The following is a 25,235-nucleotide window of genomic DNA, read 5'->3' as shown; positions in this document are numbered from 1 at the left end:
ATTATTATTATTTATTATTAGCCATGAATCCCATAATGTTCACCGTGTACGGACCGTGCATGCCATAAGGTGTCAATCAGCTGCCTTTACATTACCCACCATTCTCAGCACGTTGCCATTTTCTCAAATCAACATGAACTCTGTCGAACTGGCGTGAAAAGAGGAGGAAGTGTAATCAGCAATGATCTCGGCACGACTCTAAAAATCAATATATAAAAAATAATAAAGTGGCAGGAGCGTGATAACGGAATAACGTCGGCTGCTCGGTCGAGATCAAGCGAATCGTTTCACACACATACAGAGAGAGGAAATTGGCTGGATGTTATCAGCCCTGGATGCCCGCTGTGTGTGTGTGTACGTGTGTACGTGTGTGTGTGTGTGTGTACGTGTGTGCACGTGTGCGTGTGTCACGGCGAGAGTCTAATCTGATAATTTGTTTTGAATGCTGAAGCGTTATTACAGGACGCTGCTGATGGTGATTATCATCGTCCGCGTCGTTATTTCTAGCCATTATACTTTCATTTGTGACTCTCGGTTCGACACGTTAGTCCACGTTTCTCTCCCATTCGTTTTCTGCACCATTAAAGATGAGCGGTGACGGGCTGGTCGATCGTTTGCTCGATAACTGCTTTATTGTTGTTCACTTTACTCCTGAAGAGTCAGAAAGTATAAAGGCTTCAATAACAATCTCTAAAAAATGAGCTCCAACATCAACAAACGTGAACTAGCCTAATTAATGAAAAATGATAAATGAATTAACTTACATGTAGTGTAATGAGTTGCTGTGGTATACGAGGAATAAAACACTCCATGACATGCTGCTATAGGATAATAATCAACTTCAGGGTAGTGGTTGTGCTTCATCACACCAGCAACCACATGACACGGGGTGTTTTATTCCATACAGACTCGATCCTGCGCTACCACTTCACTATACAGCACTGTTTGATGGCTGTTTCTTGGAAACACCGCGTCAGATTCTACAGCTGTGGTGGAAAATCTCGCGCATATTCACAGAGCAGCGGAAAATAGAGGACTCGTGAACACCAGCGTCTTACCAAGTAAGTCTTAGCTTTCTGCTTCATCTCCTCCGTGAACGCCACAGCGAACCTGGAAAACGTGAAAGAGAGAGAAATGAAGTACTGTTGAGATTTATATGGAAAAAGAAGATTCATAAAATGGTTTAACAATCAAACTCAAAGCCAACAAGTCATGAATCGAACTGGCTCGTCGATTCACTCCACTAATCAGATGAGTCGGGTTGATGCGTCATATCAAAAGGCAATGATTGTAATAAATTTGGGGCAACAATCATTATAATTAATAATAAATATCAATGATTTAAAGTTGAAAAAAAGTGCAGAGTGAAAAAGTTAAATAAAAAAAAAGGTGGATTTCTGGTATGAAAAAAATATTTCTAAACTTTAATATACAGTATATATTGGAGTTTACACATTATTATTTATATATATACAGTATACTTCATACTACATACTTTTTCAAAATATATGGGAAATATTGTTCCCAAATAGCTATAGCTCAGATACCCAAATGACCCAAATAAAAAAAATTTTTAAAAAAAATTAATTAATAAATCCAAAAATCAAGGTTAGTCGGGTTTCCTTTGTTTCTTTTTTTACATTGATTAGCATTATTATTATTATTATTATTATTATTATTATTATTATTATTATCATTATTTAATTTGTCCAGTACAATTTTGCCAACTAAAGGATTAATAGACAAAATTATTTGTCTGTAATGCTCATATTTTGACCAAAAATTAGCTCTTCATCATTCACAAATTAGCAATCGCCCGAAACGATCCCGGGATCCGACCAAACTTCATCACACATCAAACTGAATTGAATTTTTTTACTTTTTATAAAAATGGCTTGGGGATCAAAATACAACTAATGAACAAATCATGAATCGAATTAATTTACATCTATTCACTCTTCTTAGGTTCAGTCATTTAATTAAAAGGCAATAATTTAAACAAATTTCATTGAAAATCAGGAGTTGATTACAAATTATTAAAGAAAAAGACAGATGATACTGTATATATGATACATTATTCATTCAATGTCTATATCGTTTATCCTATACAGGGTCGAAGGGGCCTGGAGTCTGTCTCAGGGGGACTTGGGGCACGAGGTGGAGTACACCCTGGATGGGTGTCAATCCATCACAGAGCACACACACACACACACACACACACACACACACACGATCAATTTGTACAGTGTTATTGTATTGTGTGACGGCCTGTAGTTTTTGTACTATTGTACAGTGTGACGGCCTGTAGTTTACACTTTTACCTTTTAACATAAAAAAAAGCACAAGATCAAACATGGAGTGCTTTGATAGCCAGAGGCATGTTCAGTTGTACATTCCTTTAGTTTCCTGAAAAAAGAAAAGAAAAGGTGTAGAAACTTCTGAGCGTTGCTCTTTTCGTTTCCTTTAGAATTTTATTTATTTATGTGTAGGAGAACCAGGTTACGGCTCTGTTCAGATATCACTTTCTTCTCACTTCTGCCTTTGAACCAGGAAGTCACTGTCGATTCAGGTGCAAAATCAAACACACACACACACGCACCCACACACACACACACACACACACACACACCCACACACACACCGAATTATACTATATGGTCTTCACATTTCTTCTTTTGTATTTACAGGAAAACAGAATAACATGCTGCTTCTTTCACATCGATGTGTGTGTGTGTGTGTGTGTGTGAGAGAGAGAGAGACAGAGAAGAAAAAAGAGAAGTGTCACTTTTTCAAACCGTTCCCTGTCGTCTTTTATGTCTCCTCTGTCTTTCTTCTCTGCGATCCTGAAGGGCATGGGATTGATCGTGAAGCCTGGTGTGTGTGTGTGTGTGTGTGTGTGTGTGTGTATACAGCAGCAGGGGTCCTTACTAAAAGAAGTGTGGAGCTTTAAAAGTTCCATCGTGTTGCCTTACTGAATAAAAACCTCTCCACTAGACATGACTTCATATGTTTCTATGGTTACATAAAGGTCCAGAGGTTAAAGATTCACACGACACCATACAGTACACTTATAAACCCCACATGATTCATTTCATAATCATCTTGTAATTTACTACGTATATGGTGTTTGAATTTAGTTGAGCTTTATTTGAAAAAAAAATTATAATAATAAATCGTAAAACTTTTTCTCCACTGAACTTTGACCTCATGTCATGTCTCTACACCAAACACGTCTGAGGGAAGGAAACGTTGTAATCCCGAACAACTCTCTCTACTCCATAACTCCATGCTAACACACCCAAATGTGACCGTTCCCACATCGTTAGCCTCGTTTCCAGACCCAACACACACTCCGTTGGTGTCTGTGTTACCCGGTTGCTTAGCAACGATGCTATTTCATCATAACCTACTCGACTTTCCACGAGTCCACAAAGTAGCTCGTTTGTGCTAATTGCTAAATTCTTCTTTTATTTGTAACAGACCTGATGAAAACTGTGGTATTCAGAACTGTTTAGTCTTAGTTTCACTATCAACGTGAAATTATTTCTTAAATATATAAAGATGTGCTAGTTATGAGCTAGCTGCCTTTTAAATCATGTCTGCTTTTTATTTCTTAAAAAATGTCTCTTTATTTTTAGCCTTGAGTCTTTTCTAAGGATTTTAACAGCACATCTGAGGAAAACGTTGATGTTCTGAACAGCTGGGTATCAACTACACTTGTGTGTTGTTGTGTCTTTCCCTTGTTTATATAACACTGTGCTAGCTGGCTAGCTAATGCTCTTAATGTCGAACAGTGATGTACTGACACTTCGTATGACAAAATGATATATTTTCTCTCATGAAATTTAAATCATTTCTGATTTCCTCCTGAAATTCCTTCATAATTCAAAGTCTTTCACAAGCAATTAAACAACACATCTGCTCCACACAATGTTCTGAACGACTGTGTATCACCCGCTGTGTTGCTGTTTTGCTCCAAACTGTCTCTAGCTGTTTGCCATGCTAGCTGCCCAAGCTAACGCCTAGGTGTCATAGTTACCATATCGCTTAGCAACAGCGCCATCTTGATGCTTAACTACTTGAACCGTGCGTATGTCTTTTACAGAGTTGTATCCGATTTAACAACAGAACCTTTAAGCCGTTATGGCGAGTTTTTAAGGCGACAATTTGTTTTACAATGCAAACCTTGGGAAAAAAGACATAGCTTTTGAAGGCATGTTGAAGGCAGCGTTTGTTGGAGGCAGCGTTGGTATAGTGGGAAACTGGGTATTTGTTGAAAACAAAATTGTAAAATCCGTAAATTCGAATCGGTTGGCCTTACACTGAACGCAAAGTTTTTAAGGGCTCCCATGCACAACTTACCCGCCATTCAGTTTGTTTCGGTCTGTTTGTTTGTTTGCTAAAAATAGTTTGTATGCTGAGGCAGATTCCTATTTGTATTTCTAAGGCAGAAAACTCGTAAAGAAGGGCATCTGTAGGCTGAGGTACCGTCGTACTTTTCCTCCACAATGGACTTTACCCTCATTATATATAATGTTTATTAATTCTGTTACAGCTTTTGCCAGGAATCTTTTCTTAACAAATTTAAATGAAATGTTAATATTTTGAGCGCTTTTGCCACTGTCTTTCTTTCAATAAATATAAAGGACTTTAAATATACAGCTAGCTAGGTCTTTCTTCAGGTATTCATGTAACCCAGTGGTTTCGCAGCAGTGTTACCGTAACTGCATGTTTCACTTTCTAAAAGTTTCTTTTGATTAGGAATGAATTATAACAATTATAACAATAATACATTATTATTTTTTTACTTTTTAAAAACGAACCTATTTTAAAATCCGAGAGAAATCTTGATATTCTCATGAAATGCTTTTCTTTTCTTTACACAGAATGAAGAGTTGACAACTTTACGCTGACTAGCCAGTACGTTTGTCATACCACTGTATGTATCCCAGTTACTCAGCGACAGCGTTAATTTATCTTTTCACAAGTTTCATTGCAACACCATAATAAATTCCTCCACAGAATATTTTAGCTTCACCTGGCTCTGTGCAGAACATCCTCCATGACGCTTCGCTTGTGTCCGTCCTTCACGTCCTCGTTGATGTCCGTTCCTCCGAACACCACTCCGAAAGGCAGCCCTGCATCTGCGGCCAGGTTAGAAAGAAAACGCAACGCTCTCCACAAATTCCTATTGTATGAATGAAGATCTTAGCAATAGTTATGTAGCGCTAAAGAAGCATTATTTAACCATTCCTTTAACAACCCTGTACACACTTCTTCTCTATCCGTGTGTGTGTGTGTGTGTGTGTAATCAGATTGTGTAGTTAAAGATCACCTAATAGGAGCCGTCCTCCTTTAAACAGATGAATCGCCAGCGCTGCATCGAACGCTTCTTGGTCTTGACGCATCAGTAGCGTAACCTCAGAAGCCAAGCTGAACTCGCTGGTGTCCCGGAGCACACAGACATGCCCTGCGCCCTCTATGTGATCCCTAAAAACACACATTACACCATGACGCCATCGGCAACACCATCAGCACACCCTTCAGCACACCTTAATGAGATCATCATTCAGCAATGCTTTCAAAACATATTGTACTGGCACAGAGGGATCATGATAATATCGTATCGGGTTGTCCCTGGTGATCTAATCCCCATCCCTACTAATTAATAAAGTAATTTTATTTACAGACTACACTGTCGAGTTTAAATGAGTTTATTATAATATTATAATATTATTGTATAATATTAATTATACAGACCAAATTATTAAACATGTGAATACATTTTATATGACTGATGTTAAAGGAAAAAAAAATGCAAAAGCTTCATTACTGTAAAAATGAGTGGTTGCCATGCTTAGGAAACATTATTTTATTATATTATTATAATTCTTCTTTCACAATCTGTGGGCGTGGCCAAGTGTAAATCAAATCAAATAATTAGGGAAAAAAACAATACAGCTGTGTACAAAAAATGATCAAAGACAGTTTGTAAATATTAAGAAGATTATTAGTCTGGTTTGGCCTCAGCACAAGCTTAATCACAACCTTACTATTTCGTACATGCAAAATAAAAAGCAACGCATGCGGATTTATCAAATCTGTGACTAAGAGGTGTTTAATCTAATTAAAAATAATTGTATAATCAGGAAACTCCAGGTCTACATGAGTCCTGTAATGAATAGATTACTTTAAACACACTACAAATAGCAAAGGCTTTCATTTGATCGGTTGCCTAAACAACAGGCCACGCCCCCTCGCAGCAGCCATCCCTTCTAAGCCACGCCCCCTAACAACAGCTGCAGCCTCTGTAGGGCTTTAAGTCGACCAGAGAGTCTTTACATATTATTACCTTCAATTTTATTTAATAAATAAATGTTGGTTTTCTTTTTTCAGTTCATTTTTGACCCTCAGCTGTGCGAGTTAAATACATGTAGGTCATTTCCGGTATTATATTCCCAAACCAAAGCTTTTCTTCCATGTTCCCCCAATTATTTACCATTAAAGTACCTGCTTTGTTAGAGTTTTTTATTTTTGATTTTTTTTAAGAACAATACCCTAGCTCTTTTACCTTATCCTCTCAGCAGTGGTGCAGTTCCCGGTTTTGGGACTGAGACACGCTAGGAACAGTAATCTCATTTCTCCACTGTATCGCGATATAAATGTGAAATAACCGAACGCGTTACAAGTAAAACATCAGAAACATAAGCTGCTCCGACTCATCATCACGTCCTGTATAACAGGATCACCGGCACCATGCTTTACACGGATATTTACTTTTGCCGTTGTTTTGTTTGCCCACCCGCATTCATAAAAACCCGGCAGTTTGCTTTTGGACGTTGAAATCGTACTGGCCAATCACTGCGAAGAGGCGTGATGGAGTTGGCCAATCAGAGGCAAGAAGGCGGAATCTGTGTGAATACGGGTGGGGAAACGTGTAGCTGTTTGCTTTTGGAACGGGTCCGTTCCAGATTTAGTTCCCCGGGAAACATAGACTGCAGGTATGATTAGTTCCTGTTTATGAATCTCCAGGAAACAGAACCATTCTAACTATTAACCTCTATACCTGAGGTATACCTACTGTATATCAGGCACCATGACGTCATTAATACGGGAAGGGATATTATATCACAAATCAGTTATAATATATAATTTACAGTGGTGTAATAAGTAACAGGTGGTTTCTTGGAAAAAATATTTCTAACATATTTTCTATTGTGGTAATAAAATGTATGTGTTTAGGTATTAATTCATCTAAAATCATTATTTTTATGCTTTAATGGTTTTAACAATTGTAATAAACATCAGTTAATAAGAAAAGAATAGAGAATTTTTGCATCACATGTCAGTTATCCCTATTTGAAGGTTATGTTAATAATAATAATAATAATAATAATAATAATAATAAAGAAAGAAAAAATAGTTATTAATTTATATTTGTTAAATCTGTCATTTGTTGTGAATTTATTATTTTTCTTCTTTTTTTTGCTGATTGTTGATTAAATGAATTCAACTTAAATTTTAAATTGCATTCATAAGCAATATGAGAGATTATATCACCCTGGTAATTAAACATTTATTCTTAAAATAAATCAATCAATAAATAAATAAATAAATAAAAACATAGGTCTGGTCATAGTAATCAACACTACGCTAAAAATCAATAAATCAAGAATTAAATAAATAAAACAAAGCTTTTCATGTGTTCTATTATGTATGATTTATTGTATAATTATATATGTAATATGTTTTATTTCAGAGAAAAGAATGGTTCAGAGAAGGAAGAGAAAATTAAAAATACATAAAAATGGTCGTGTAGTTATTCTTACATATAAAAAATGTTTGTTAATGTAATTAAGTTTAAAATACACAAAAACATGATATGAACAGACATGTAAAAGCGAAACTAAACGATGATAAAAGGGATACAATAACTTAAAAAACGGTAAACAGAAGAATAAAAAGTGAATAAAAAGATAAACAAAAAAATAGCAACAAAAAGTAACGCAAGAGAGGGAAAAAAACATGAAAAGAGAAAATAAAACTTTAAAGGGAGGGAGGCTGTTACATTGTAAACCCGGAAGTGAGTACGTCACGTGGTCTCAGGGCGCGCCGCCATTGGCCAGTGCGTGTGAGTGGTGTAATGAAACCAGTGACTCGAGCGCTCTGTCTATGTGTGTGCGCGCGCTGTAGGCGGGATTTAGACTCGTGATAGACTCTGATTTGGGGTTTTATTTCAGGGACAGACGGTGAACTTGTGCTCGTGGGATTAGTGAGAGTGTGTGTGTGAGTGTGTGTGAGTGTGTGTGTTTGAGCCGCGATGTGGAGCAGGAACTCTATGGAGGTGAGAAACAGCTGGCAGGTTGAAGACTGACAGTGTGTGTGTTTCAGGTAATGTTTACTCTGTGTGTGTGTGTGTGTGTGTGTGTGTGTGTTAATCATCACGAGTTAGAGTTGCAACATAGTAGCAGCTGATCAAAAGGAAAAGAAGCTCAGAAGTGTTTGTGTGTGTCAGGATTAAAGCTGTTTATGATCACATGATGAGTTACAGACTGAAAACAACAAGGTCCATATGTTTACCACACACACACACACACACACACACACACACACACACACACACACACACAACATCATGTTAATACTAAGATCATTATGAATCCGAGTGTTTTTGGCGCTTCATCGTGTACATTATATCTGTAGATGTGAGATCTAGTTGTTATAAAGTTATATGATGTTGATTAGTTTCCTGTAACAGCAGCTCTGACAGGTTTATTTACTGTACGTTAATGCGCTTGTTGTAACATGTTGTCATTCCTGTAGCAGTGGTTACCTGTGCACAGATAATCAGGACCCGGATATCTTTTCCCATGTGATCCCATAAAACTCTGGTTCATTTTAATCAGTGTAAACAAAATCGTTCCCCCATCAGGAATGGTTCCCCGGTCTGCTTGAAGAGGGTTAGCAAACGTTCCTGTGTACGAAAAAAATGTAACACGTGTAATGTGAAACCAGGTTGAGCTAATACAGAGAGACTGGTGAAAAAAAAAAAGAATGTTGCTATAGCGTAAGTGAGAACAGGAAGTAACATCATTCATAGACGTTTCTATAACGCGTGTAGCTATAAACGCATGCTGTAGGTCGTAGTTGTAAGAGGAGGAAAAGTATTGCAGTGAGTGTGTGTGTGTGTCACTTTAGTGTCACATGACAATGTTGTTTATATTTTTCCTCTAACAGTTTTTTACTCTGAGGGCAAGGCATGTTTTGAATATTATTTAACTATTTTAAATATCCTTTTCAATCTCCAGGCTTCGTCAGAAAAAACATCTTCTATTCCTTGAGAAGACCTCCACCCTCGGACATCATGTCGACCCAGGACGCGAGCGAGAACACCCCCCTGTTAGACAGCACGGGGTCGCACTACAGACCCGAGTCGATTTTCTACGGGCGGCGTCTGGCCTGCGCCGCCATCCTGCTGGCCGAGTCTCTGGAGCGCGTGGCGTTTTACGGCATCACCTCCAACCTGGTGCTGTTCCTCAACAGCAGCCCCTTCTACTGGGACGGCGCGTACGCCAGCCAGGGGCCGCTCATCTTCATGGGCGTCACGTATCTGGTGTCCCCTTTCGGCGGCTGGTTGGCCGACGCCTGCATCGGGAAGTTCTGGACCATCGCCGGGAGTTTCGTCTTGTATTTAGTGGGCATGCTGCTGTTCCCGTTCATCTCCAGCGATAACACGCGGGTGCAGCTGTGCGGAGAGGAGATGGCGTTTCCTGTCCAGCCGGCCGAGTGCTACAGCGCGAACGAGACGCTTCCTGCCAACGTGAGCTGCCCGACCCGGAGCCCCTACTGCAGTCCTATGATCTACACGGGCCTGGTGCTGGTGGCGCTGGGCGTAGGGGCGGTGAAGTCTAACATCACGCCGTTCGGGGCAGATCAGGTAACAAGCTCCAGAGACATAAGATTTATTTCCATTTTAAGAATTTTTTATTTGTTTTGTTGCTCTTTACAACTTTTATAAAATCAGTAAAAATGAAACAATTATAAATATAATAAACGCTGCACCAATTGATTCCTCAGTTGAATCCTGATTCTCTCTCGATCTTGTATTAATACCCGCTGCAGAGCTGAGATTTCCTGTGTACGGTGTTTTCTAAAGCAGTCACGTAAACCTCGGCTCAGTTTCACTTCATGCATGCGGCGAGGAGACGCGGGGACTGACTTTATTTCAAGTTAGACGCAGTGAAAAACAGTCACAAGACTGAGACGAGTGTGACGTGTGTTTGGAGCCACTTCCCAGTCAACAGTAACAGTCACCAGAGTTTTATATCCAAGACTGAAACGGTGCGTCTTTACCGTGCGTCAGGAATATTTGGAATCTTTGCACTTGTTGCAGTTCGTTGAGTGTCCAGTTCATCTTTAATACTGGCTCGTGATTGTAAGTCAGTATAACCCAGACTGGTGTAGGATAGATGCTCTGTAAAACTCCTCCTACTCGGGGATCGTCCTGATTATCGCCATTTATACTGGCTCATAAGTATTGGAACAATGTTTTGTGGGGTGTTTGGCATCTTTTATAGTGAAACACTCAACGTCAAGGCTTGCATCTTAAATTCAAGGGGTTTGGTAGAAGTGTGGCGTTAACCAAACAGGGATTACAGCCACTTTAATACACACACCCTCGTTTCAGGTGGGCGCAAAAATAATGGAACCAACTAACTTTATTACAAGCGTAAGACTTGTCTTTAACACTTGGATGAAAGTCATTTGCCGTTAACGACCACCCGTAGTCTGGAACTCATGGACATGACGACCAAATGCTGAGTTTCCTCCCTTGAGACGCTTCGTCAGGTCTTTCCCCCAGCTGCCTTCAGCTGCTGCTTGTTTCTGGGTTTTTCTACCTTCGGTTTTGTCTTCAGTAAGTGAAAAGTATGACTTGTTGGGTTGAGAGCAGGTGACGTCCGTGGTCTTCCAGGCCTTTCGCAGATGCTAAGATCACCGGTTAATCTCTTCTTTTTAGGAATGTTTTAAACTGTTGTACTGGCCACTCCCATAGTGTTTGCTTCCTCTCAGATGGGATTATTTTATTTATTTATAATGTAACACTCAGAACAACCTCCGAGCCTTTCATCTGCTTGATTAGTGACGGAGTAACGAGGGAACAGGCCAGACCTGGCCATGCAACTACTTGTCAGGCATTCATTCCAATATTTATGAGCCTTTCAGTGAGAGGTTTGTGTAAGAAAAATGGCGCTAATTCCTGAATGGTTAATGACCCACTTTGGTCAAAACCCTTGAATTAAAGCTGTAAAGTGAATTATTAAGTCTTGACTTCACTCACAGCTGGAGTGTTTCATTCCAAATTCAGATGTGCTCCTGACTCTCTTTGACCATCTTTATATCTCCTGATCATGTCTGTAAGCCACACGGATTAGATTATACCTCCGCATGACTTCCACCAACCACATGGAGTTCATATAGCCCGAATTAACATCTACAGGGTTTGTGTTCGGTCCCGTGTGATTCCTTAGAAATCTGGATTTCTCATGTTGATTAATTGGATTTTTTTTTTGTCGTTTTATTGAAAATTCATTAATGTGAGTATTATTATAATTTTTTTTCCCTCTTCCGATTCGACTCCCACGTGTTAATAAAATGACTGAGATGATCTGCTTTATCACGGAGAGATGGGATTAGTGCTCTCCTAGCCTCTCTGCGTGTGAAAGAGCTGATCCCAGTATTAAGTGCTGGGAGAATTTTTTCATGAACGTTTTTGGGATTTTTATGCACAACACACTCGCTGCTTAGATTTTGGTCGATGATCTGTTCAATGTTTTTATATCAATCGTGTAAAAAAAATGACATAATTTAAAATGTTAATGAAAGTTATAAGATGTTCCCTTATGGGCGTTTCAGAGACATGGCGTTAAATAAAGTTTACACTTCTCCAGCAGTACCTCATCATTCTTCTCTAACAGAAGTGTGTTCTGATCGATTAAACGCCATGGAAATGAAATCATTTAACACACAGTCAATAGCAGGAGTCTCATTTCAGGCATCATCAGCGTGTCCATTTATATAGTGTCGTCTTCAATACTTGCAGTCGCAGGCAGAAGTTTACACACACTCATCATGACTAAGGGGTTTCACGGCAGTGTTGGGCTTTCAGTGATTTTAATGATTTGTCTTTGTTTCTTAGACAGAATGATTTGTTCAGAGTTTGCTGAAATCAGTACAGGGTCAGAATTATACATACATCACACCTAATATTTGGTTAAATGTCTCTTTAGCAAGTTTCATCTCTAGCAGACATGTTTGCTCGCAGTCAACAAGCTTATGGCAGAATTCTATTTGGCAAAATTCATAGTTTTTATTTTAATTTGTTGGTTTTCTGACATAACCCCGACTCTTAAGCACGGCCACCAGTTGTTTAAGAAGGTTGAGGGTCCAAAAACCTAAAGTTAGACTACTTCTTCAGCTTTAACGTGAGTTTTGGGTCATTTCCCAGTTGCAACCCTCATCAATTTTTCACTCTATTTTTGAAAAAATGTTTCAGCTGTGTAACTAAAGAATTCTGAGGTCATCCTGCTTCTTCATTATTCTATCCACTTGCTGCAAAATAGCCCCAGACCATGTCTTTACCACCGCCACCCTACAATGTTCTTGAACACCTCATCTTTTCTCCTCCAAACACATCTCTGGTCAAAACTTTTCTCCCAAAAGCCTCTTTTCATCCATGTGCTCAGCTGCAAACTTTAGTGCTGATTTTGCAGCAGAAGCTTCTTTCTTGGACAGCATCCTTTCATTCCACAGTTTCAGCAGCTTCCTGGTCTGTTTTCTGGTGGTTCTTGGGTTCTTTCTGACCATCTGAACCAGTTTCCTTTCAGCTAATAAGGGTGACCAGGTTTGGTCTTCTTCCAGACCTTGGCAAAGCAGCTGCAACTACCAATAACTTGTATTTAAGTACAGTATTTTGAACTGATCTTGGAATCTGCAGTTGTGTAGAAGGAGACATTTCTGACTTTCCTGAGCTCCTTGGAATCTCCCATTGTACTGGCTGTTGGTCAATCCAATAAACACTGTCAAACAAACCCTTTTAATATTGCATAGAGAAGCTACTAGCTGCAGTTCATCATCATCATTAACAGGGAGTTAAGAGACTTTGAGGTTGGAAAATTAAAAGACATTTTAGGACTTTCAGCACCACTGAATTAGTAATCTGAGGTGGCTTTCTTCTATTAAAGAGGTTAAGTCGGGTCAAGTTGTCAATTCAACCTTATACAGTTCAGTACACAGTGATACTAAACAATGTTCCTCTAGGCTCAAGGTGCTACATACAACCACAGACAAATTATCACCATAACATGTACAGTATGTTGTATAATCATTCTCTCCCAGACAAATTGATTAAAACCGTAAGCCTGATAATTTCCTGTTCTTCCTCACAGGTGAAGGATCGTGGTCCTGAAGCGACACGCCGTTTCTTTAACTGGTTTTACTGGTGCATTAATCTGGGAGCTATTGTGTCTTTGGGTGGCGTTGCGTACATCCAGCAGAATCTGAGCTTCTCCGTGGGGTTCACCATCCCCACCATTTGTCTTGGGATCTCTCTAATCGTCTTCCTTCTGGGACGCACCGTCTTCGTCACCAAACCTCCAGATGGCAGCGCATTCACACACTTGGTGAAAATCCTGTGGTCGGCCTTCTGTGGAGGACCTCCAGACCCTCACCTGCTCAGGTAAGAACTCAAATAAAAACAAGAGCTCTTATAGACAAATGATGGATGGATAGATGGCTTGATACATGCCAGATGGTTAGGTTTAAAGTTGGGTTGGGTGGACAGACAGATATATGGGTAGATTGATGGATTGATAAAAAGATAGACAGACACAGGGACTAATGGATAGGTGTTTGCATTTTTAATGGCTGGACAGATAGTAATTTGTAGATGGATGGATGATTGTTGGAAAGATGAAGTTAAGGAACAGGCTGATAGAAAGATTGTTTATGGTTGATTACATAATAAATGGATATATGTATGGAGGGCTGGATGGTTGGACTGATATATGGATGGATTGGTAGCATGACTGAAGGTAGACTGATGGACGAGCGGATGGATGAATGTCTGAATCATTGAATGGCAACATGAATGGATGAATAGATAAATTAACTGGATAGATGGATGGATGGATGGATGGATGGATGGATGGATAGATGTTCTTGAAGAATAAAGTAAATGGATGTAGCCTTTAAATGAAGCAAATAGGTAAAGCGTGTAGATGAATAGATAGAAGGATGTATAGATTGATAGTTGTCAAAACATGCATTTGATGAATGAAATGACAGATGTTTAGTAGAAGGACTGACAGACAGATGGACGGATTGTGGATTGATATTTGTTATATTGATATGTTTATAAATTTGAGGGTAGATTTATGGGTGATGAAATGATGTTTATATGGATAGAAAGATGGACTGTTGGATGAAGTTGATTAAGATGGCAGATATCTGGTTGGATGGATAGATTTCTGGGTGAATTGAGTGATGATTTATAGATGGAGTGATGGATGGTTGGAGAGATGTGATGGACAGATATGTGCTTAAATGGGTAGATTTATAGATTATGGACAACTGAATGAATAGCTCAGTGGATCATTTTCCAGACAAATGGATGAGTGAAGAAATGGATAAAATGATAATTTATTATGTTTATTAATGTATGGATTGATTGATAAATGGATGAATATGTGAATGAACATGTAATTAAGTGACTATTGGATAAATGAATGGGTGATTATTTGGATAGGTGGGTAGACTTATAGGATTAATAGGATGTTGAATAGCTGGAACCATGGATGAATGGATGGATGGTCCAAAAGAGCACTATACTGCAGTGCTGTATGTTACAATGGTATTTATAAAGCCGCACTGTAACCCTCACTCTTGCAGGCCCAAGCCGACTTTGCTGGACGGAGCGAAGGTGACCTACGGAGGGAGATTCTCCGAAGAGAAAGTAGAGGAAGTGAAATCACTGCTGAAAATCCTGCCGGTGTTTTTCGCCCTCATCCCTTACTGGACCGTCTACTTCCAGGTACATCACACACTTTTGTAGTTAATGATTACAACTTTAACTTTTATCAGAGCACTCTGATTGTAGGATGTTGGGATGCCAATCATGCATTATGTTGTCTTCATGTTGGACTTATTTTTTTCACATGGGTTGACGTTTATAGAAAATACATAGCATTTAAGGTATAAACCACTTTATGTTGTATTGGAAAAAAACTAACTCTGAGTACGTGTTGATTATTGTTCTGGAGGTCCATCTGGACAGGGTGTACGCTCACAGCTTTAGATTTCTCTGGTGAATTTAACATTTCCAAGGAATTTCCTCCCTGCATTAAACGCTGGTTAAATGATCATTAAGAAATGTTAAAAATATCATTTTGAAATGTGGGGATTTTTGAGTGAAGTTCCTCTTTCACTCGCACTGTGCCTTTTTTTTTTCTTTACACTTGACCATGTTCTTTTTCACAGGAAACTCGTTTTTAAAACAGCCTGTGGGTTTTTCTCATTTGAGTCATCTCTAGAATCGCTAGTATTTTCACTTTCTTTCGTGGTCGTCTTCTTTTAATTGATAAAAACACAAAAGCTAAACAATCAGTGAACTGATAAAAATCATTAAAGTCACAAGCATTAACTTTACAAAACTCTACGATGAGCCCCGCCTTCTTTTCATCACCGATATGAGAAATTCTGATGAAGATTATTAATCATAAGCAGGAGCGCGTGGATGTGTTCCTGTTTCGTCCAGGTTGTTGTACTTCCTCCATGGCGTGGCTCTTCTGTCTCGTTTTCTTCGGCAGAATAATCTCTGATAGCGAGGAGCTAAAGTGGGCTTTGAGAGGAGATGAGATTCTCTTTCCACCAATTACATGGAAAGGTCACTTACGAGCTGTCCTATTTCCTGACACGCTCTGCCTGATTGTTCTTTCTCCAGCTCTTAGCTGCTCATTACTTTACATTTCTCTCATTTACTGAGACTTAAGGAACACTTTAGAAAGATTATAAAGAGTCAAGAATCGTAACAGTTCTCTTTCTTCTTTTTTGTATTCATTCCTCATTTCCTTCCTTCAGGCAGTGGTGTTGTAGGTGTTCTCTTACACACCTACTGACTGTCTGTAACTATAAAACTGACTTAAACCAGGAGATGAAATGAATGACTGGAAGGATAAGTAGCTAAATTGCTAGATGGATAGAAAGAAGATTATATAACAGATGGACAGTCAGAGAGGTGGACAGGTGGACAGACAGACCGATGGATTGACAGATGGTTATGATAAATGATAAATAATATGAAGCCATAGATTGTTGGAGAGATGGGCGTGGATGGATAGTGAAAGATAAATGGAGAAATATTTCATGTCCTACATTGGAGAGATAAATGATGAAAGCTGGATGGACAGGTGATGGTGAAAGATGGATCAGATTATGGAAGGCAAAGTGGACCGATGGATGGAAAAATGTACAAGGACATGATGTATAAGAGATGGGTCACCAGATAAATATATACAGTAGAAGAACAAAGGGACAATGATGTGTGGATGGACAGACAGATGAGCAGATGATTGAAAGAATAATATGTAGATTAATAATGTGTGGATGGATGAAGGAATGAAATACTTGATAAATATAATGATATATAATAATGGCATGGTAGATATAGTAATGGCATGGATGAATGGATGGACGAACTGGCGGATGGATGGATAGGGAGAGATGGATTAAGTTGTTGGATGGATGAAGTGGTTGATGGAGGGATGGGTGAATGGATGGAGTGATTTCCAGAATGATTGTATGAATGATGGCGTGATGGATGGATGAACGAATGGATTGGTTGATGGATGGATGGATGGTATGATGGATAGAAGTCTGAATGGAGTGGTTGATGGGGTGTTGCTATGGTTGATGAAGTGATGATATGATGTATAGATGGATGGAGTGATAGAGTGACAGCGTGGTTGATATAATTATGGTATGAAGTATAAAGTGGTTGATAGAGTGATTGGTGAATGGATGGAGTGATTGTTGGAGTGTTGGTGTGGTTGATAAAGATGGTATGATGGACAGATGAACGATTGGATTGGTTGATAGTGAGGGTGTGGTTTATAAAGTGATGGGTGTGTGTTTGTTTAATGTTCCAGATGCAGACGACGTATTACCTGCAGAGTCTCCACCTGCACATCCCCGGTACAGAGGCACAGAACTCCACAGATCTCCAGCAGGTAAGATCTACAGCACGCCTTAGTGTCTCATAACCAGCTTATCAGAAACCAGTGTGAGAAGAAACCGATCAGAACCCAACAGAACCACACAAAACAGTTTAGAACCACTCAGAGGCGTGTACACACACTAATTTAAGATGTTTGAGGCTGGGTTAAGTAGCTGCAGGGTTTTCTTACACCTTCTCCAACTCCTGCAGCTCAGTAGCCCACTATCTCCATCAGTCTCCAGGCTTCCACTCTAACATCTCCAAATCGAGTCCAGTCTGTTTGCTGTATGTGTAACGCTCTAGATCCCCAGCACACAGTCTGATACAGAAAAATAGGAGAAAAGTCAGGAATTAACTTTTTTCGGATCAAAATTTCAGTCTCTTGTTTGATCTCAATCATCAATAGAAAAGCTCAAACGCTTCCTATAATTGCTGACCAGCTTTTGCATGTCTCCACTGGTATTTTTGTCTGTTCATCTTTAGCGATGAGCTAAACAACTCTTTCAGGTGGGAGGGTCTTCTTGCCGTCACCCTGATCTTTGGCTTCCTCCACAGATTCTCAATTGGATTTAAGTTTTATGTTTTTATGAATTTTATGTTTTTGTCTCCTAACCATTTCTACACCATTTCATTGCCGTGTGTTTTGGGTTGTTGTCGTGAAATGTCCACTGGTGCCCAAGGCCAAGTTTCTCTGCAGACTGCCTGATGTTGTTGTTGTTGAGAATGTTGATGTACAGTATTGCTCCTTCTTCATGGTGCCGTTTACTGTGATTAGGTTTCCTGGTCCACCAGCTGAAAAACACCCCCAAAACATTAGGATCCCATCACCGTGTTTGACGATGGGGATGGTCTTCTTAGGGTTGAAGCCTTCTTCTTTTTCACACCAAATAAAGGCTACATCATTGTGGCCAAACAATTACATTTTTGTTTCATCTGACCATAACACAGAGTCTGAGAGAGGTATGAAGAAGGTGGCAACATCATGTTGTGGAGATGCTTTTCTTCAGCAGGGACAGGGGAGCTGGTCAGAGTTGATGGCAAGATGGATATCTTAGAAGAAAACCTGTTGGAGTCTGGAAAAAGACTTGAAACTGAGGTGGAGCTTCACCTTCCAGCAGGACAACGTCCTTATACATACAGCCAGTGCTCCAATGGAAGGGTTAACCAGTCAAATTCCAGACCTAAATCTCATTGAGAATCCGTGGCAAGGTTTGGAAACTACTGTTCACAGACTCTCTCCATCCAATCTGAGCTCGAGCTATTTTGAAAAGAAGAACGGGCAAAAATTTCACTTTCTAGACGCGCAAACCAAAACCAAAAGATGTGCAGCTGTAATTGCAGTGAAAGCTGGTTCTACAAAGTATTGACTCAGGGGGAGTGAATACTAATGCACACCACATTTTTCACATATTTATTTGAAAAAAGTTTGAAAACATAGGTAGATGGATGGATGGATAAAACATTTATTTTAGAGTAATTTATAATGTCGCATATATATATAAAGTCCAGCGGTGAGGCTCGGCGTCGGTCGTTTTTGCTCCTGCGTTGCGTCAGACGGTGTAGGTGGAGTGTGTGAGCGTTCCGCTCTCAGGCAGCGCGCTACAGTAACGAGATTGGCAAGATTAACTCGGAAACCTTGACCCACATCGTGCTAATCAGAGATTAAGGTCGCCTGTGTTGATGATGTAATCGTCGCTGTCGGGGGAACGAGTGGCGCTGTTGTTGTTGGTTCACGGCCTGGTTCGGCTCTGTGTTCTTACACACACACACACACACACACGTTCATGTTACTATTTGTTTTTAGATTTTCTTACAATTGTAAGTAAAAAAATTTCTCCTCCAAAACAGGACTCTGTGCTGCCTGCCAATGTGTGAATATTTCAGAGTGCGCCACCTGTAGGTTAATACAGGAACAGCAACATTCTACCACTTCAAATACAAACATATACTGTATAAATAAATAAAAATAATTAAAAGTACAAATACATCTCCATAATAACACGTAAATGTTTTATAATTAAATTCAAATTAAAAATTTATTTGTCACATACACAGTCATACACAGTACGATATGCAGTGAAATGCTTATACGACCGCCAGTGACCTTAAAAAGAAAATAAAAACTATATAAAAGGAATAAATATTAATAAAAAGAAATACGAAAGAAAATAAATTTAACTAGTAAAATAAACAAACTGTACAAATAAGGGCATAATAAATATTACAAAATATAGAAATATAGGAATATAGGGGGCTATAGAATTAGCTGTGTTCTCTGTTCTTGGGTGGATTTTTGTGATCTCTACACACACTCCGTAAAGCCTTCACTCTCCTTGTTCTGTTGCCGTCTTTCTGACTAGCGGTTGAGATTTATCTGTGGATGTTTTTAGCACTACCTGCGTTGTTTTTTCATCGTATGCAAAAAAAATTTATTACATAAATACCAGATCTAGATGTTGTTAAACTTATTTTGTTGTCTTTATAGTAATTGTGTAATTGTGTTAATTTTCATGCACCCGTGACTCCTGTGCATTTATACATTCATACGTTTTCGATAAATCCGTAGCAGTTCTGCTAACAGAACGCTAACGCACATTTTTAAACACGCTAGCCAGAGTTACAAATGTGAGCCGAAGATGCTGCGTTTTTATCAAGGATAAACCCAGACGCTTCATCACCCGAGACGTTATCAGGACAGGAGAAAGACGAAACGCTAGGGTCAGGTACTCGGTTATAGCGCTGACGTTACCCTCCCGCTCTAATGGCGTGATGAGTCACATGGTAACACTGAACAGAGGAAGTGGAGAGGCTGATCAGGAACTGAAACAGGGAGACAAACCACACGGGGAGGTGTATGAGTGTGTATGTGTGTGTGTGTGAGAGAGAGAGAGAGAGGTAGTAAAACTATACGCTGTTTGTTTTTGTATGCTAAACTTATGCTAAAAGAGATGTTTACTAGTGTTGGTGTAATCAGTGCTGAGTCATGTGACCACACTCAGGGGGTGCACATACTTTAGGCTAGAGAGAAAGCTCCTGGTCAGAGGTGAAGCACCGTGGAGGTTCCGCGTTCTGGAACGGTGTCACATGTTTCCTCCCACAATCCCTCTCACCACATGACGGTTCCATGAAAGCTTAGGTTGAGAAGTATTGGCACCCTGCTGGACACGTTCGATTTTAAAATGTCAATTCAATTTAATTTAATTAATTTATTTTATTTATTAATTTATATATTTTTTCCCTGATGTCTTGAATTTGATATTTATTTTCACAGTCCTGGGACCTAATAGTAATAATTAAATTTCATTTAAAATCTTTTATTATTTAATTAAATTAACTTGGTAAATTAAGGTGATTTTAAATTTGTTTATTTAATTTAATTTATTTTAATTGAGTTTAATTTAATAATTTTTTTTTTTTACTTTTATTTATTTTCCCTCCGAAATATTTTTGTTGTCTTGTCAGAGATCAGAGTAAAGCTCGTCTTTAAGACTTAAGAGCCTTAAATATTCAAAGATTAAAACTCCAAGATTCCTTTATTAAAATGAATAAATAAATAAATAAATACATTTAAAAAAAAAAGCTAAGCACGTGTGCAATGTGAAATTTTGTTTGTTTATTTATTTCTCTCCTCAATGTCTTCAAAGTGGTGTTTATTTTAAACTCGCATTCCTGGAACTTTGTTAAAAAATTACATTTTTATTAAATGTAATAAATAAATAGGAATTTGCATGCTTAACTTTTTTTCTTTATATAAAAAATGTAGATAAAAGGATTCTTTAGGGGTTCAAAGCTTTTTAACGATAGCAGAAACCTGCGTACAGAACTTTTAAGGAATTTTACAAGTTTAAAAAATTAAGGTAAACAACTAGTAAACAAGTGTTTCTCCTGACTGTGTTTACAATTTACTTATTATTATTATTATTATTATTAATTAGTAAAGGTTTAAAGTGTGTTTATTCAGAGACATGTCTCCTCTCAGCGAGTGTTTAGCTGAATTGTTTGAGATGTGTGTGTGTGTGTGTGTGTGTGTGTGTGTGTGTGTGTGTGTGTGTCAGATCCAGTGATATGTGTAGAGCCGAGTGTTGAGGTGGAGCGGTAGTGAAACAGGGAAGTGAGGGGAGCGAGGAGGCGGAGCTCAGGGTGTGTGTGTGTGTGTAGTGTGTTAATGTTCATTACGACGTCTCCAGTTCCCTGTCTCATGAGTGTGTGTTGTGCAGTGTGTCTGAAAGTGCCGTGTGTGTGTGTGTTTTCTGTAAACACACTCTTTAGACTTTAGCGAATGTTCATCCTGTAACTCATCGTCAGTGTGTTCCTCTCTGCAGATCACTAACGAGTCCAATTATCTGTATGGTCATGTGGGTTATAGCTTTAAACACACACACACACACACACACACACACACGCACACATAAACACACACAGGCGGAGGGTCTTCCCTCTCCTAATTAGCATGTGCTGCTGTCAAATCGTCCCCACTGAGCCCGAGGAAATCCACTGAGCGTCTCTGCAGATTTAACAAGGCCAAGCTGTGAGCTCTTAATGAAGACGTCTCGGAGAGAGACAGAGAGAGAGAGAGAGAGAGATGATGATGATGATGCAGAGGTGGATGCAGAGAGGGCGAGTGAGGAGAGACCAGTAGAGGCGAAGAGAGAAATAGAGAGAAAGGTAAGGGTGGGGACAGGGGGAGAAAGACAGCAAGGGGACCTGACTGACAGCTACATAGAGGGAGAGCGAGAGAACGAACACGGACAGAGAAATGAAGAGAGTGACAGAACGACTGATGGAGGGTCGAGGAAGAGGAGAGAGACAGAGAGACAAAGAGAAATGAAGAAATGAGTCCATGAAGATAGAGATGAATGAGTGAGAAGAGACAGACAGAGATGGAAATGGAGACATTGGGAGGGAGGGGGAAGATGGAGAAGAGAGACTGGGAGGGAGAAAAGAGAGACTGAGAAGACAAAGAGATGGGTGGAGATGGAGACACTGTGAGGGAGACAGTGAGAGATTGCAGAGACACGGAGGATGGAGAGATGGAGCGACAGAACGACACATGGAGGATTCAGAGAGGGACAGAGAGACCGAGAGAGAAGTTCTGGGAAGAGAGAAAGGGATTAATGATAAAAGGAAAAGAAGAGAGAGAGAGAGAGAGAGAGAAGGACGGAGCTCAGAGCGATTTGTATAAACGAGTGAGCAGTAATGAGTAATGCGACTTTAATAAAGCAGCGAATCAGACGCATTACAGTAACACGGCTGGGTTCAGCTGGAATATTACTGAGAGACTAGCTTCAGGGGAAACACACACGTACACACACACACACACACACACACACACACACAATTTCTCTCTATCTCTCTCTCTTCGTTCCTTTCTTTCTTTCTTTCTCTCTCTCTGTCTGACATGCCTGCTCTGTGTGTGTGTGTGTGTGTGTGTGTGTGTGTGTTCATTAAAATAACCCTCACAGTTAAGACAGTGTCCTCCTTCTCCTCCTCCTCCGGCCTTCGAACAGAACCTTTCTGTAATTAGCTCCAGCGTTAGCGAGACTTTTGTGAAATGCCACGCGGACGTTTAACACCTTTCCCTCCTCCGTCACTCCTCCGCTCGTTAATCAGCCTGGCCGTGCTCTCTCTCTCTCTCTCTCTCTCTCTCTCTCTCTCTCTCTCTCTCTAACCCCAGCCGTGCAGCGCTCATGCTTTAGCGGCCTGCACTCGTCCTTCCTCACGCTGCGGTACGTCTCTCTGTAACGCACAGGGTTTGGGGAGCAGTTTCGCTTCTGGCCACATGGGGGCGCTGAGGACGTGAGGTTAGAGGAACACGCAGGGAAAAGAGTGAGACGTCAGATAAAGTAGCACGTCTCATCTCTGTCGGTGACTCTGCTAACCGTCGAGTGTCTGGGAGAGACCTGCACACACACACACACTCTCTCTCACACACACACACACACTTACACTTCATTATGGAGAAGGGGAGAGAGAGAAAGAGATCAGAGCAGGTGGTGGGACAGAAAGAGTAATCTGATCAACCGAGGAACGGAAAGAGTGGAGAAGAGACAAACTGCGTGGACAGAGGTGTAAATAGACTGATGGACAAGTGGAGGGACAGACAAAAAAGAGACTAATAGGCAAGTGGGGGGAGGGACAGATAAAAGAAGAGACTGATGGACTAATGGAGGTATAGACATATGGTAGAAGAGACTGGTAGACAAACAGAGGGACGGACTGACTGATAAATGAAGTGATAGACAGATGGAAGAGGAGACCGGTGGACAGATGGAGGGATGGACAGATAGAAGAGGAGTCTGGTGGAAAAATCCATCCCCCCATTTGTCCTCCAGTCTCCTCTTCTATCTGTCCATCCCTTCATTTATCAGTCAGTCCGTCCCTCTGTTTGTCCACCAGAAAGAGAAATGAATCCACAGACAGACAGACGGAGTACCTGATACACATGTGGACAGACGGCTAGAGAGAGACAAATGAACAGACGGACAGACCGAAACACATATATCCCCTGATGGACAGATGGACAGGCAGACAGATGGAAGGACAGATGTTTGAGAGACAGATGGACAGTTCAGTGGAATTTAAAGCATCTGTCAGCACTTCAGGCATTTCTGTGTGTGTATGTGTGTGTGTGACGCTGATACAGTCTTGAACATAACCCCCTCTCTCTCTCTCTGTGTGTGTGTGTGTGTGTGTGTGTGTGTGTGTGTGTAGACGCGCTTCGTGCTCCCGGCGGCCTGGCTGACGATGGTGGACGCGGTGTTGATCCTGATGCTGATTCCTCTGAAGGATAAAGTTGTGGATCCGATGCTGAAGCGGCGAGGCCTGCTGCCGTCCTCACTCAAGAGGATCGCCGTCGGGATGTTCTTCGTCATGTGCTCGGCCGTCGCTGCTGGTGAGACCACACACACACACACATACACACACACACACACACATTCTCACACTTCACACTTGTTTAACAGACACTGATGTGTTTAAAAGGCACTAAGTGTGAAGTATTAACTTCACATCCTTGTGGTAAAGCTCTCAAGTGTGTGTGTGTGTGTGTGTGTGTGTGTGTGTGTGTGTGTGTGTGTCTCATGGTGCCAATCCCAGTTCTTGTCATCACTTCATTAGTATTAATTTCCTGTGAGAAATCACCTGCCTCTTAATAGCTTAGTGAAAATGTCTGTAAACACAAACACACACACACACACACACACACACACACACACACACACACACACACACACACACAGTGACGCAGCACATTGAGACACACACTCGGTACATAAGTGAGCGTTGTCATAAACATTCAGCAAAACTCCAGCTCGGTCTGCTGATCTGAGTGTCAGAGTGGGCGTGGCCTGGCGCTTTGACTGACACCCAGAAGCACCCAGGGGGCGTGGCCGAGCGTGGATTAGAAAAGGGAACAGAGATACAGATGCAGGTTATTAATAGACTGGGAGTTGTTTAGGTGGCTGAAGAAAGTTGTGTGTGTGTGTGTGTGTGTGTGTGTGTGTGTGTGTGTGTGTGTGTGTGTGTGTGTGTTTTAGAGAGCATATTCTAATGAGAACCTTGGGGACTTGTTTCTCTCAGGAGAGTCCCTCTCTCTACCAGCTCCCCCCTACACACACACACACGCACACACACTTTAATAAAAGTGCTATCGGCACTGCAAGGACAAATATCATGTGTGTGTGTGTGTGTGTGTGGTATAATAAGCACTAATAATAGGGATGATTATGTAAAAGTGCATCATGGGAAAGGACTCGTATATGAGAGACTTCTTCGTCCCGTCTCTCTCTCTCTCTCTCTCTCTCTCTCTCTCTCTCTCTCTCTGTTTCCATATCAGTGTGTGTGGTGTATGTATGACTTTAGTGTAGTGTCTGGTGTGTGTATAGCATGTGTTTGTACATAGTGTGTATGATTGGTGTGTGATGTGTGTGGTATGTGTGGCGTATGCATTATTTGTGTGTAGTGTGTG

The 25,235-nt window shown here is 40.3% G+C and overlaps 2 protein-coding genes across 3 annotated transcripts in view; one reads left to right on the top strand and one right to left on the bottom strand.

Moving 5' to 3' along the window:
- The window catches only part of glt1d1 (glycosyltransferase 1 domain containing 1), a 23,670-nt gene extending 16,892 nt beyond the window's left edge, over positions 1–6,778 (bottom strand). The window contains exons 1-4 of the mRNA XM_053503180.1: positions 6,572–6,778; positions 5,336–5,490; positions 5,039–5,144; positions 1,059–1,110 (exon numbers count right to left, since the gene is read on the bottom strand). Of these exons, the coding sequence (XP_053359155.1) occupies positions 1,059–1,110; positions 5,039–5,144; positions 5,336–5,490; positions 6,572–6,639 (381 nt within the window). The 5' untranslated portion in view covers positions 6,640–6,778. The remainder of the gene's footprint in view (positions 1–1,058; positions 1,111–5,038; positions 5,145–5,335; positions 5,491–6,571) is intronic.
- A 1,420-nt stretch (positions 6,779–8,198) lies between these two features.
- The window catches only part of slc15a4 (solute carrier family 15 member 4), a 42,867-nt gene continuing 25,830 nt past the window's right edge, over positions 8,199–25,235 (top strand). Inside the window, exons 1-6 of one of the 2 annotated variants that reach the window (XM_053503524.1) lie at positions 8,199–8,344; positions 9,309–9,937; positions 13,446–13,735; positions 14,947–15,088; positions 17,202–17,282; positions 23,981–24,161. In XM_053503524.1, the coding sequence (XP_053359499.1) occupies positions 9,365–9,937; positions 13,446–13,735; positions 14,947–15,088; positions 17,202–17,282; positions 23,981–24,161 (1,267 nt within the window). In that variant the 5' untranslated portion in view covers positions 8,199–8,344; positions 9,309–9,364. Of the gene's footprint in view, positions 8,392–9,308; positions 9,938–13,445; positions 13,736–14,946; positions 15,089–17,201; positions 17,283–23,980; positions 24,162–25,235 lie in introns of both variants that reach the window. The other variant, XM_053503522.1, reaches the window with a different exon arrangement.

The sequence above is a fragment of the Clarias gariepinus genome, chromosome 9 (genome assembly GCF_024256425.1).
Source record: "Clarias gariepinus isolate MV-2021 ecotype Netherlands chromosome 9, CGAR_prim_01v2, whole genome shotgun sequence".
Classification (NCBI taxonomy): domain Eukaryota; kingdom Metazoa; phylum Chordata; class Actinopteri; order Siluriformes; family Clariidae; genus Clarias; species Clarias gariepinus.
This window is presented reverse-complemented; position numbering and strand designations above follow the sequence as displayed.